At 44.3% G+C, this 15401-nt stretch overlaps 1 protein-coding gene and 2 non-coding genes across 3 annotated transcripts; 1 reads left to right on the top strand and 2 right to left on the bottom strand.

Annotated features, from left to right (window-relative positions):
* Nucleotides 1–4744: 4744 nt before the first annotated feature.
* On the bottom strand, nucleotides 4745–4817 carry TRNAK-UUU (transfer RNA lysine (anticodon UUU)). Its single transcript has one exon. It is a non-coding gene; the product is annotated as a tRNA-Lys (tRNA).
* Nucleotides 4818–7760: 2943 nt separating this feature from the next.
* LOC145989098 (death-associated inhibitor of apoptosis 1-like) lies at nucleotides 7761–8486 on the bottom strand. Its single transcript, XM_083124393.1, has one exon. The coding sequence runs from the start codon at nucleotides 8484–8486 to the stop codon at nucleotides 7761–7763; it is 726 nt and encodes a 241-aa protein (XP_082980519.1).
* Nucleotides 8487–13047: 4561 nt separating this feature from the next.
* Nucleotides 13048–13120, top strand: TRNAK-UUU (transfer RNA lysine (anticodon UUU)). The gene has a single exon. It is a non-coding gene; the product is annotated as a tRNA-Lys (tRNA).
* The last annotated feature ends 2281 nt before the right edge of the window (nucleotides 13121–15401 follow it).

Here is a 15401-nt window from a genome sequence, read left to right as displayed (position 1 = left end):
ATGGTTACAGACAGCTCGGTAACCAATCGAAAAATGCTATAAAATGGCTTATGTTTGTGGAGAAAACAGAACACGTGGAATTACAGTATGCAGGGAAAGAAAGGGAGCACAAAGTTGTGAACGGTATTCCTGTGGATGGATACGACGCAGACTCCAAGACCATCTATCAGTATCATGGGTGTTACTTTCATGGTTGTCCTAATTGTTTCAAGGAAAGAAACAGTCCGGTATCGAAGAAAATACAGTCCGATCCAGCGGACACGATGGGAGCACGATATGAGCGAACCCAGAGAATATCGGATCTATTTCGTAAGTTGGGCTATACAGTAGTCGAAATGTGGGAGTGCGAGTTTCTCCAGATATTAAAAGATCGTCCTACACTGAGTAGCGAGTTGGAAGAACACCCCACGTTCCAATGTCTACCGTTGAGAGTGCGGGATGCTCTATATGGAGGTCGGGTGGAAGTGTTCAAAATGTACTCATCGACGTCAGGTTCCGAGGAGAAGATAAAATATTTCGACATTACATCCTTGTATCCTACGGTAAATAAATTCGCCAAGGCCCCGGTAGGTCATCCGGAGGTGTTATTCGGTGAGAATATACCCACAACGGAGGATATGTTGGAGATGGATGGGATTGTAAAAGTACGGGTACTACCACCGAAACGATTGTACATTCCTGTGTTACCGTTGAGGACCGGTGGAAAACTGTTGTTTCCTTTGTGTCGTACATGTGCAGTATTGTGCGATCAGTTAGAAGGAAAAAAAGATGGGTGTCAGCATACGGATGAGGAGCGAGCTATTGTGGGAACGTGGGTGTTGGATGAAGTTCGTGTTGCTGTGGAAAAAGGGTATAAGATTCTGAACGTGTACGAGGTGTGGAAGTACAAAGTGAGTGTTTACGATCCTCGAACCCAGACTGGCGGTTTGTTCGCTCAATACGTGGACACGTTCCTTCAGATCAAACAGGAGAGTAGCGGTTGGCCTTCATGGTGTACGGATGAGAAAAAAAAAGACGAGTATCTTCTACGTTATCGTGAACACGAAGGGATCGAACTTCGAAAGGAAAAAGTGGAAAAAAATCCTGGTTTACGTGCAGTGGCGAAACTCTGTTTGAATTCATTGTGGGGTAAATTTTGTGAAAATCCAAACAAACCCCAAACGACCATAATCAAACAACCACGAGATTTGTTTGAAAAATTAAGTGAACCGGGTATCGAAGTAAAACAGCTGTTGTTTGTGAACGACGATACAGTTTTTGTAAACTGGACGTACCTGGATGAATGTACACCCACCAACAAAAAGGGTAACGTTGCCATAGGAGCGTACACAACCACATTTGCCAGACTGCGTCTATATAAGTTGTTGGACGCTTTACAGGAGGATATCTTGTATTGCGACACGGATAGTGTGATATTCAGGGAGACAGACACGAACCGAGGTAAATTACGTTTGGGAGATTATCTCGGTGATTTGACAGACGAGTTGGCGGAATTTGGTGAGGGGTCCTACATTCGTGAATTTGTAGCTGGTGGACCGAAGAATTACGCATTAAGTGTATGGTCGCCGGAGAAACAAAAGGAATGTCGAGTGGTGAAAGTGAAAGGAATAACATTGGACTATGGTACGAGTATGACAATTGATTTCGATGTTATCAAGGAATTTGTTATGACACTTGAGGAAAAAAGACAGATTACAGTACGATATCCGAAAAAAATCGCCAGAAAACGTCCGTTTATTCTGGTAAGCGAACCGCAGGAGAAAACGTACCGGGTTGTGAACACAAAAAGGCGCTTGAAAAATGACACTTTCGACACACTACCATATGGGTACCAAGATTGAGAACATAAATGAAGACGCGTGTGGGACCACCAGATTAGTAGATGCGATGGCACTGAGATGGAAACAACCGTTTCGTTGTATCGTTGCCGGACCGAGTGGTTGCGGAAAATCGACATTTGTAACCAATTTGCTGCGTAACAGCAAGGACACGATCGAAGGAGATTTTTCAAAAATTCTTTGGTGTACAGGTTCAAATTTTCATCCGCCGGATATAAAGGGTGTGGAACACTATAACGGAATACCGGACTACAATGTGATCACAAGTCATAGTCCGTGTCTGGTGATCCTGGATGATATGATGACGGAAGCGTACAACGATAACGGGGTGTCAGATTTGTTTACGAAAATGTCGCATCACAATTGCGTGAGTGTGTTACTTCTAACGCAAAATATATTCCCCAAAGGTTCAAAAGCACGTGATATAGCCTTGAACGCTAACTACATGGTTATATTTAAGAATCCCAGAGACCACCTGCAAATATCAACGTTGGCACGTCAAATCTACCCGGGGATGTGGAGAAACTTTGAAAAACTATTTAAGGAATGTACGCGAGTGCCGTACAGTTATTGTTTGCTGGACTTCACTCAGGACACACCCGAACCGCTCCGTGTACGATCGGAATTGTTCACACAGTCCGAGGACGACAAGAAAAACGGCATTAGTTACTGTGTGGTGCACGTTCCAGATCCTGATCGATGCCTGACCTTCGACCACAATGAGCAAATTTATTCGCTCAAATAGAAGCCTGTTCCAAACACTTCGTTCGGCGCCACCTAGACTTCGAAGAGCTATTTTAAAGGAAGCCGATCCAAAACTGGTGAATACGTTGTCCGAGTGTTGTCTGAACGTATTAAACAACAACGTTCCAATCACAAAGGCGACAAAACGTAAACTTGCAAAATACAAGAACGTGTTACGAAAATTAGCAACAAAGAGCGTACCGTTACAACAGAGAAAACGTCTTCTCGTACAGAAGGGTGGGTTTCTTCCCGTTCTTTTAGGTAGCGTCATTAGTGGTTTACTGGGTACATTGTTGAATCGGTGAGCGGCGGTATAGAAAAATGCATTACAAAAAATTGATTCTGATGTCCCCGGAGCAGTTTGAAAAAATCAAAGGGAACGCAGCCAACGTGGAATTAACGGGTTTAGATCAGGAAATGCATCGTATATTATATTCCAAAAACTTGGACGATCACGAAAAATGGTCATTGTATCGTCAGACATTGGACAAGTACCTACGTGTGGTACGTAGGAAGCAGGAGCCTTTGACCATACCGGTACTCACGACGACGACGTCGACGACGCCGCCCGAGAAGGTTGGAAACGTAAATAAAGAAGGTGCTACAATATTTAGCGGATTGCCGTGGGTAGAACGTCGTCTGGTGAAAGAGGAAGGTGTGACAACAGCGGGAGAAGAAGAGGACGACGACGACGAGGACGACGACGACGACGACATCGACGGAGGCGAGGAGGGTAAAAAGAAGAAGAAATCACCGAGACGTACTCCTATCAAATCCCGACTACGAAGTGCACGTGGCACAGCGAGCAGAAAACGGTCGAGACACGTAGCATGGGAACCGTTACGGATGTAAACAAGATCCTGGGTGCAGCGTATTATTCACCGGAGAAGGGAGAATCGTTCACCACTGCAGACAAGTTGTGGAAGGCCGTAGACAAGAGGATACCGAAGAAACAGGTCCAGGAATGGTTGATGGAGCAGGACACGTACACGTTGCATAGACCCAAACGTGTAAAGTACCCGAGAGTAAACTACAACGTGACCAACATTGATGAGTTGTGGGAAGCAGACCTGAACGATCTTCAAAATCTGAAAAGGTACAATCGAGGTTACAAATATTTACTTACTGTAATTGATGTGTTTTCCAAGCAAGCGTTTGCAGTACCCCTCCGAAACAAAACTGGTGTAGAGGTAACGCGATCATTAGGTAAACTTCTCCGAGAGTGTAAACGGAAACCAACGGTGTTACAGACAGATGCGGGAACAGAATTCACGAACGTTCAATTCCAGAAACTGTTGAAACGAGAGGGTATCGAGCATCGTATTCCTAGAAACGCAGACGTCAAAGCAAGCGTGGTGGAACGTTTCAACAGGACATTAAAAACACGTATGTGGAAATATTTTACCACACGTGGAACGTACAGATATATCGATGTTCTGGGAAAATTAGTTCGAGGATACAACGAATCGTATCATAGAAGTATCGGTATGAAACCTGTCGACGTCAACGAACATAATGTGTATGTGGTGTGGAAAAATTTACAAAAAGGTTCGTCGTCGTCGACGAAACCAGTGCCGCTTGTCGCCGACGCAAAAGACAAAAAAGTGTTTCGTACAGGAGATACGGTACGAGTGAGTAAGGTGAAATTACCTTTCGAAAAGGGGTACGTACCGAATTGGAGTCGTGAACATTTCAAAATACACAGAAGAATTCAGCGTAAACCTGTTCCAGTTTATCTGGTCGAAGATCTCCAAGGTAACGTGTTGGACGGATCGTTTTACACGGAAGAACTACAGAAAATCATCGTTCCCGAGGAGAAAGAGTACAGGATCGAAAAAATATTGCAACGTCGGAAACGAAACGGACGATTGGAATATAAAGTGAAGTGGCTGGGATATCCTACGACATTTTCGTCGTGGGTACCTGCAGAAAACGTTCATCGTGTGTCGCCGCAGTAGGAAGGGAGTAGTTGTATCATAGGCTATAAAAGTTGTTTACCTTGAAATTATGCAAATGAGGGTAGATATTTAACTTTGGACGATGGGGGAGGGTGTAGGCGAGTATGACGCAATCGTACGTGAGGTTACGTAAGTATCCGAAAGCGTAGGAGTTTGTAGATGAGCATAAGAAGCGAAGATGACGTTGTTTGAAAAAAAAGTTTTCGCCCGAACAGGGATTCGAACCCTGGACCATTAAGTTAAAAGCCTAATGCTCTACCGCCTGAGCTATCCGGGCGCCAGAGGTTGTAGAAGGTATGAGTAAAACATGTGTGTGTGTGTGTGTGTGTGTGTGTGTGTGTGTGTGTGTGTGTGTGTGTGTGTGTGTGTGTGTGTGTGTGTGTGTGTGTGTGTGTCGTTGACGTAGGTGTTGTGAAAAAATACAAAGCTGTAGATGTTATAGTTTATTGGTGATGTGCTACATCGGTTTCCCTGGCGCTGCTGATTCGTGTAGACGATGGTAAGGTCCGTGCTGATGGCAGGCGGTATCTGAAACGAGTGATAGAGAAGAATAAATAAGACGGAGTTATAAATCTGGAATGTGTTTTCGTTATTGAGAAGGAAAGGCGAGTAAAATGTGAACTGAATAGGTAATGAGTGTTAGAGTATATACAGCCGGGAATGTGGTTGTTTAGGAGTGGGGGAACATGTACAAGGTGAGTGAGATGTTTGTTTCGCAAGGCCGGCGAGTCTGGAGCCGGAGGCGTTTGTCGGTACAGCTTTGTAGTGCATTGCGCGACGCTCGGGAATGTGGGTTAGTAAAAGTGGTTTGAATTGTCGTCGTCGTCGGAGGGATAATGTCAAGGTGAGTGCGATGTCTGTAGGTGCGGCAAGGTTGTCCGGTCCGTGGTATGTTGTCAAGGTTGTGAGCATAAGATGTAGATGGGAGTGCGTTCCGTGAATACGTAAGTGGTGTTGTCGGTACTTGTTTGGGTAATGTGTCCTTGGCGTAAGTGTATATATTGAGAGTACAGAGCCGATGTGTGGTGTGATTTTGTTTGCATCCGCAGCAGGTTCTAGCAGTAACGAGTAGGTAAATATGTGGTATTGGGGGGAGAATGTGTTTGGTTCGAGTGGTACGTTAGAGTATGGTAATAATATAAACGTTTTGTATCGTTACAGGTTGGATTGAAGGTTTGTTTGTTTCGATTGATTGTGTTAGGTCAAACAAAATGTCGAACAACATGTTATATTGGCGTTTTTGTGTGGACGTGGAGATTGGTGGTAAAGGGGAGATGTTAATAACAATGGGTAAACACGATGACGCCGATCCGTTTTCGATGGCGAAATGGTTTTACGGACCAAGCGATAAATGTAGGTTCGAAACGAATGTGGAAAATGAAAAAGTTCGTATGTGCGAGTCGTTCATGCTCCACAATAGATTACCTGCGTATAATCATTTTAGTTTCGTGACTGATGATGAGTCTGTGATTCGCGAGATGTTACGGACCGGGGAATTAAGTGGTCCGTACTACATTCATGCTGCGGAAGACAATTTCAGGCAAAAGTGTGTTTGTATGGAGAGGGAGAGGGTGAATTTTGGGAAGGAAGTGTGGTCGTTAAAAAAATGTACGACGCAATATGAAATTAGAAAAGGTAATCCGATGAAATTAGATCTAGAGCATATAAGTATGCCGAAAGGTACTCTATATGCTACTTTGGAGGAGTTTGTTAGATGTAAAGTGGGTGAGCATACGATAGGAAGAGTAGGTGGTTTCCAAAATTGTTTTATTTTGGATACGGGTAAAATGTCGCGCTTAAAGGAAGCTATGGATGCTGCGCACGACGAATTTCTGTATGGGTGGAATGCGGTGTGGGGTTATTTAAGTCTGTTTCATGGTCGTCTGACACCGAGACACACAATAGGGGATATGTTCATGGGGGACATGCCGGATGATATGAATTTAGTTGAGTGTCATTATGTGGAAAAAGATAAATATTTACCGATATATAGTGTGTTCGGCAGTTTTTTTGACCAACATGCTCAATCGAAAGAGGGTTTGTACTCCTCATTTTTTCCTGGCAGTGAGAATAAACGTGTGAAATTAACATCTATGTTCGAGATGTGCCCCTCTGTTGGACTCTCTTCCGGGACCTGCTGCTCATATCAACTGGAACCAAATAATAACATTTTTCCAAACAGGTGACGGTTACACAAGAGTACTCCGCGACGGCGACGACCACGTGATGGTCGTCCATACAGACTATTTATTTTCAGAACGCATTCTTGTGTTTCTAGTGGGCGACCAACGACTTTGCTTGACACAAGATGAACTGAAACGATTTCTACGAGCACGACGCACGCTGGCAGCCTACATGTGTTACTACGAGGGGTTACACCCACAGGCTGCTGCGTACATGCGATACTGTGTCGCAAAACATAACGTCGTCAGCCGTGATGATGATGTGTCCCACCCACTCGTATGTCCTCGGATCGACCTTCTCAGTGCTGGGCTACTGCGCATCATTCGTGCGCACGTGGCCTCATGTCTTCAAACATAAATACCCAAAGTGAAATACCCACCCGACCAGTTATATTTGGGATCCTGTGACCGTCGCTGCTGCTGCTCGAAAGACCCTCGTCACCCACTACTACTACTACTACTACTAGTACCATCAACAATGGCCGCCGCCGTCGCCGTCGACCCCAGAGCAATTCTCTTCACCGTGGATGACGCCTTCGAGGTTTCCGTTGTTGGCGAAAAGGATGACACTAGGATCGTGTTCCGGAAGGATGGTTCCCGAATCAGTCTCGGCACGGACAAATATACAGAATTAACCAAATCAATGGGACTTCTTACAGACATTTTCCACGACCGTCGTCTAGATTGCAGCAAACGACGCACCGTAAAATGTGTACTTACACCCGACTTCAGCATCATCATTCAGGATTGTGCTCGCAACTTCACGGTAACCCTCCAGGATGGCGGCGAGATCCTGCTGCTGGACGCACGACAATGGGAGACCTTCATGCACATGTATCACCCTATATTGAAGACCTACTACCGACACTGGCACGCCCAATGAAACCGGAGACTACCAGAACTACTACTACTACTACTACTACTACTACTACTAACACCACTATATGTATTCTCTAGTATATGAAGCTTGTACGTACTAACACTACAAACAAAGAAAAAATAAATAGTTTAATACACATTTATTACGTTTTTTCATTTCACATGTATATTTTTTGTAGAACCGCAATACGTGCACGGCACAGAACGCAACAATCCGTGGTCTTCACGGCACACGATGCACACACCAGAAAATGACCACACGGTAGGTAAGCTATCTGTCTCTGATGCACATAACAGATGACACAGTGTTGATTGTCCTCCATGTTCACATTCACCGCAGGGGCGATAACGGCCGTTGCGTCCAACTCTTTCTCCTCCTCCTCTTCTTCCCCATCCACGTCCGAGGAATCGGCTGCTGCTGCTGCTGCTCCCGATGTTGCTGCTCCAGAGATACCTTTGTAGAGTTTTGTAGCTGGAGGTTGCTCCGCGTCGGCGACGGCGCCGTCGACGACCGTGGACGTCGCCGCAGACAGACCGTCTGCGATCATCAGACGAAGGTAGATGCACTGAGGGTACCATTTTCTGTGTTCTATCCATGGATTTTCGCCCCGCTGCCATTGATACAGACGTAGTCCACAGTAGTAGCATCGAACCACGTCCCCGAATCCACTGTAGAAGAATCCGGCGTCCGCCATTTCCTCCGGTCGAATGGTTATCGACTCGGGCCAAAGTGGACTGTATGTCGACAGGCGACCCTGGTAATCGGCGTAAGTCGGAAACATCGGGTACCTCCTGTTGATGCACACGGAATTTGGATCGGCACTTCCGAGCCTACGTTGCAGTTCGGTACCCAGCGGAGACGTGGAGACAGCGGCGGCGTCCATACCATACACTCTCGTGAAACTCACTACTACTACTACTACTACTACTACTACTGTTAGCCCAGCACGTCGTCGTCCTCCTGCTCCTCCTCGAAGGCGGCGGTCGTCCGGAAACGAAGGGGGCCCCCCGCACAATGCCAAGCATGGCCGCAGGCCATGCTTGGCCTTGTCACACACACACACACACACACACACACACACACACACACACACACACACACACACACACACACACACACACACACCGGGTTTGTGTCCTATTGTTGACGAACCATATCTATCTATCTACCCGATAGGTTACTACTACAGTCTACTCTGATCAACCAAGTCCGGGCGGCGGGACTCGAACCCTTCTCCTCTAGGCTAATCGGGAATCGAACTATCTCCTTCTTCTTCTTCACAACACGTCATCTGGACCCGTTTTACGCTATAGTGTGCTTCTCGGTCAGCCAAGTCCGAGCGGCGACGGCGGGATTCGAACCCTCCTCCTCTAGGCTAATCGGGAATCGAACCATTTTCTCTCCACAGAGTATCGAACCCGCGGCCGCCGTCGGCGGAACCTCTTTTAGGCAACAGGATCCACCTTACGCTATAGTGTGCTTCTCGAATCCAAGCGGCGACGGCGGCGGGATTCGAACCCTCTACGCTAATCGGGAATCGAACCATTTTCTTTTTATGTCTCCCCAGAACCCGCCACCGCCGCCGGCGGGACCTCTTTTAGGCAACAGGATCCACCTTACGCTATAGTGTGCTTCTCGAATCCAAGCGGCGGCGGCGGCGGCGGCGGCGGGATTCGAACCCTCTAGGCTAATCGGGAATCGAACCATATTCTTCTTCTTATGTCTCCACAGAGTATCGAACCCGCCGCCGTCGGTGGGACCTCAACAACACTATATCTTATCCGCCGCCGCTATTCTGTCTCCCACGGTCGACGATAAATACAAAACATTACATGTAAGGATGCATACCGGACAAGTTAGGTGAGTGGTTTACGTGACAGACTTCGAATTCAAAGGTCGTAGGTTCGAATCCTCGTCCCGACAACCACACACCTAACTTGTTCTGTATTTTCACAACCATTACTACATGTTTGTTCCACTTTTCCTCTCTCTCTCTCTTTCTTTTTTCGCTCGCCGCTACTCTCTACTCTGAACTTTTATGCTGACCCCATAACATATTACGTTACCATATGTAATCGACCGCATAACATATTACCTACACATACTCGAAACCTACATCAAGACAACTTTCAGTAATTCTCCTCTTAGGTACTTTCTCTACCCGATTCCACTCTGCTGCTGACCCACAATCACCGGTATTTATTCTGCAAAATATTTTCTTGTTAGCACAATCATTACTACAGAACCATCATGGATACACGCTACTCTTCGTCGTCGTCGTCGTCGTCCTCGTCGTCGCAGCTACCAAACACTATCGCTGGTGTAAGTATTCTTTTTCTATCACAACTTAATTTCATAGGAGAACCTCCGAACAACAACAACAACAACAACAAAATCTCGGTCAGTGATTTTTTATTCACCTATTGTTGTGTACAAACACATCATCATAGTACTCGACACCATCACCATTATTCTTATTTCATATCGTACTTTGCCGCAAGATTTTTATCGACACCTACAAAATTTTCTTTACGAAAAAATTTGTACAAATCATAGCTGCTTCGTAGGGTCCAATGGGATTTCACAGGATCTTGTAGCACATTTTGAAAAAAAACATCGATCTCCGGACTTTCCTTCCGCATCTGCTGCATTGTTGTATACAGGGCGATCAATCCTTGTATCTCTTTCTCTATGCGCATGGCATTCGCTTCTAGTATCTGAAGAAATTCGTTCGTATGCTCCCTCCGCACAATGTATTGCAGATAGTACGACGTCTCGTTACTATCCTTGCTGTCTTGCTCGCAAGGCTCGCCTCGGTGTGTTTTCTTGCAGGGTAGGCAATACTCCCCTGGGAAATTTTGTGATCCTCCTCCTCTTGGTGATGGGCCCTGTGAATACAAAACAAATCACACTACTTCATCCATCTCACACACACATACTTATGGTGATTTTGTTTTCTGTCCAGGTTCGAACCGTGGACACCTTACAGAGAGATACTATTGAGGTGGACGGACGTGTCATCTGGCAGTCGTCATGCGTATTGGAACGTCGCGCTGACATCATTTATTTACCATTTGCAGCGACTCCTAGTGACGGGGTGCCTCTGAATCTACCACCACCACTACCTCCCCATTTACAACCTTCAGCACCCCCACTTTCCCCTCCACAACCTCATTCACAACATCCTCCTCCTTCTCCTCTATCACGGACCTCCACATTCGTCCCGCGGGCTAACATCCCCGCCGCAACCTCTACTATATCTCGTTCACCTGTAATGGCATTATATCCAACGGGAATAGCAGCGCATACAGCAGCGATCAAACAAGAGGACCCTTTACCATTGGTGTGCAAACGATCACCAACCTCTCCATAAGGTAAGTAACAAACTGTTTAGACACACACTCACCATACTATATTCCGTACTTTGTTTATTCTTTGGCGAATAAATCTGATGCTAACAGTGACGGGGACGAGGTGCTCGACGAATCTTCCACGGTCACAATTGAATCTTCCTTTTTTTCGTCTTCTCCGTCTTCTTTTGTATTCTCTGAACTTTTCGTCGACACCACTTCTTCTTCTTCTTCTGTCTCCTCTTTTCTTTCTGTCAATGAGGATAACATAGATGTTAATTTCACACGTTTATTCTCACTGCCAGGAAAAAATGAGGAGTACAAACCCTCTTTCGATTGAGCATGTTGGTCAAAAAAACTGCCGAACACACTATATATCGGTAAATATTTATCTTTTTCCACATAATGACACTCAACTAAATTCATATCATCCGGCATGTCCCCCATGAACATATCCCCTATTGTGTGTCTCGGTGTCAGACGACCATGAAACAGACTTAAATAACCCCACACCGCATTCCACCCATACAGAAATTCGTCGTGCGCAGCATCCATAGCTTCCTTTAAGCGCGACATTTTACCCGTATCCAAAATAAAACAATTTTGGAAACCACCTACTCTTCCTATCGTATGCTCACCCACTTTACATCTAACAAACTCCTCCAAAGTAGCATATAGAGTACCTTTCGGCATACTTATATGCTCTAGATCTAATTTCATCGGATTACCTTTTCTAATTTCATATTGCGTCGTACATTTTTTTAACGACCACACTTCCTTCCCAAAATTCACCCTCTCCCTCTCCATACAAACACACTTTTGCCTGAAATTGTCTTCCGCAGCATGAATGTAGTACGGACCACTTAATTCCCCGGTCCGTAACATCTCGCGAATCACAGACTCATCATCAGTCACGAAACTAAAATGATTATACGCAGGTAATCTATTGTGGAGCATGAACGACTCGCACATACGAACTTTTTCATTTTCCACATTCGTTTCGAACCTACATTTATCGCTTGGTCCGTAAAACCATTTCGCCATCGAAAACGGATCGGCGTCATCGTGTTTACCCATTGTTATTAACATCTCCCCTTTACCACCAATCTCCACGTCCACACAAAAACGCCAATATAACATGTTGTTCGACATTTTGTTTGACCTAACACAATCAATCGAAACAAACAAACCTTCAATCCAACCTGTAACGATACAAAACGTTTATATTATTACCATACTCTAACGTACCACTCGAACCAAACACATTCTCCCCCCAATACCACATATTTACCTACTCGTTACTGCTAGAACCTGCTGCGGATGCAAACAAAATCACACCACACATCGGCTCTGTACTCTCAATATATACACTTACGCCAAGGACACATTACCCAAACAAGTACCGACAACACCACTTACGTATTCACGGAACGCACTCCCATCTACATCTTATGCTCACAACCTTGACAACATACCACGGACCGGACAACCTTGCCGCACCTACAGACATCGCACTCACCTTGACATTATCCCTCCGACGACGACGACAATTCAAACCACTTTTACTAACCCACATTCCCGAGCGTCGCGCAATGCACTACAAAGCTGTACCGACAAACGCCTCCGGCTCCAGACTCGCCGGCCTTGCGAAACAAACATCTCACTCACCTTGTACATGTTCCCCCACTCCTAAACAACCACATTCCCGGCTGTATATACTCTAACACTCATTACCTATTCAGTTCACATTTTACTCGCCTTTCCTTCTCAATAACGAAAACACATTCCAGATTTATAACTCCGTCTTATTTATTCTTCTCTATCACTCGTTTCAGATACCGCCTGCCATCAGCACGGACCTTACCATCGTCTACACGAATCAGCAGCGCCAGGGAAACCGATGTAGCACATCACCAATAAACTATAACATCTACAGCTTTGTATTTTTTCACAACACCTACGTCAACGACACACACACACACACACACACACACACACACACACACACACACACACACACACACACACACACACACACACACACACACACACACACACACACATGTTTTACTCATACCTTCTACAACCTCTGTCGCCCGGATAGCTCAGGCGGTAGAGCATTAGGCTTTTAACTTAATGGTCCAGGGTTCGAATCCCTGTTCGGGCGAAAACTTTTTTTTCAAACAACGTCATCTTCGCTTCTTATGCTCATCTACAAACTCCTACGCTTTCGGATACTTACGTAACCTCACGTACGATTGCGTCATACTCGCCTACACCCTCCCCCATCGTCCAAAGTTAAATATCTACCCTCATTTGCATAATTTCAAGGTAAACAACTTTTATAGCCTATGATACAACTACTAACTATTATAGAGTTAAACCCTGACTATGGAGGACTGGTCAGAAGCTTTCTGTACAAATGCTTTTTCAAAAATTAGTGTTCATGCAACTCAGGTCATGCAAAGACAAAAACGTTGTGATCTTTTAGATTTCCATCATATTTTAAGTATTTATATCTTGAATTCAACGAAAATAAAGTAAAAGTTTTAAAATTACGTTCCTATATTAAGATAGGGCCTCCCCGATGGCATAGTGGTAACATCCTCGGCTTGAGGTAGAAATTACCTGAATCTTATGTAACCGGCAGTACAACAACGTTGGTTGGGTTGCAAATAGTCAAGGTTAAGTAAGTCGCATCGCGACAAACGCGATGAGGCGCATAGGCCGGCGATTTGAGGAAGAATATTGAAGAAAACCGTGAGAAAAAACGATTTAGAGCCAATAACTGATGAATTAGAATCTTAACAACCGCGTAAAATCACAAAAATTCATGGAAAATCAAATTTTCGCAACCAATATTTTCGATGTGAAAAGAACAAGGAACGTAAAGATTGAAGTCAAATTGTTGAATTCCAACTTTGGCTTAAAAATCATGTACAAGAATGAGCATAATGACGGTTTTAAAATAGCAGAAATAAAACAAACATATTATGTAAATGGAATAAATTGTACACTTCTTGGAGATTAATTCAAGAAACAGAAATAATTAATTTGTACACTTTTTGGAGATTAATTCACACAACACTAACCCACACAAACTGATACTAACCAAAAACAATGTATTTCAAGTGATCACCTTGTGATACTACACAGTATTAGAGTATTTTTCTGAAGTTGAACATCAAACGTCTCAATACTAGGGCCTCCCAGATGACGTCTTCAACTTGTAATCAAGGGGACCTGGGTTCAATACCCGGTGGAGGCACACAGTTGTTCGGTCCACACTTTAAACTGTAGAACCAGTCCCGATTAGCCTATCTGTGCATAAAGATTACTAAAAACAAAATCTCATGCTCCTTCCCAATTCTCACAACTGCTTGATCGATAAGACTAAAATACTGTGTAGCATCACAAGATGACAACTTCAAAGAAATTGTTTTTGGTTAGTATCAGTTTGTGTGTGTTGTGTTGTGTGAATTAATCTCCAACAAGTGTACAGATTAACTGTTTCTCTTTCTTGAATTAATCTCCAAGCAGCGTAAAATTTATTCCATTTACATAATATGCTCTAGTGAACGCGTTCGTTTTATTTTTGCTGTTTTAGAACCGTCAGATAATTATGCTCATTCCTGTATATATTAATCTTCTATATATAAAAATGGATGTAAGTATATGTGTATGTTTGTTCCGGCATAACTCTCAAACACCTGGAGCGATTTTAACCAAACTTGGTACACATATCACTTTCAATATGGAAACAAATACTGTGGGGGTAAGACACCCCTGGCACCCATAGGGGTGGAGTGGATTGGGAGTTACATGTAAAAATAATAGAAAACGACCGATATTAGTGTGGAATCCATAGTTTTCTGGTTCGCTAAGATGAATAGTGACACTGCAAATGCCATTCAAACGCCTGGAACCTCTAGGGGTGGGTGTGGGAAGGGGTGACATGTAAACATAATCGAAAACGACCGATATTAGTGTGGAATCCATAGTTTTCGGGATCGCTAAGATGGATAAAATATGACCTACATTATTGTTGGATCCATAGTTTTCGGAGTCGCTAAGCTAATTGGTGACATTCACGGTGACATTTGAGAGAAAGAAAGAGAGAGAGAGAGTTGCTTTCTCGATCACGATCAACAAGTCACAGGTGCAGTCTATTAAGTAAAGCGGAGTGGATTTAAGATCGCCATGTTTCTCCAACGGAGAACTTTAATAGAAGATTGGGATAAATAAATACCCAGTGAAACGCCGGACAATCAGCTAGTTTAAAATAAAAGAACTATTTCTGATGTTGCAATTAAAGTTCAAAATTGCATGCACTTGATGTTTAATGCAATGCATAGCTCCAGGGTCTGGTACGAGTGGTGGTGGCAGTTGAGCATTAATTATGCCTAAATTTCCATGATCTCCACTGATGTCTCAGTTGCATTTCCTTT

This window comes from Lepisma saccharinum, chromosome 6, assembly GCF_977018435.1.
Source record: "Lepisma saccharinum chromosome 6, izLepSacc3.1, whole genome shotgun sequence".
NCBI lineage: Eukaryota > Metazoa > Arthropoda > Insecta > Zygentoma > Lepismatidae > Lepisma > Lepisma saccharinum.
This window is presented reverse-complemented; position numbering and strand designations above follow the sequence as displayed.

Excerpts from the sequence above, each read along its gene's own strand:
- LOC145989098 (XM_083124393.1), bottom strand. The coding sequence starts at position 8,486 with ATGGACGCCGCCGCTGTCTCCACGTCTCCGCTGGGTACCGAACTGCAA.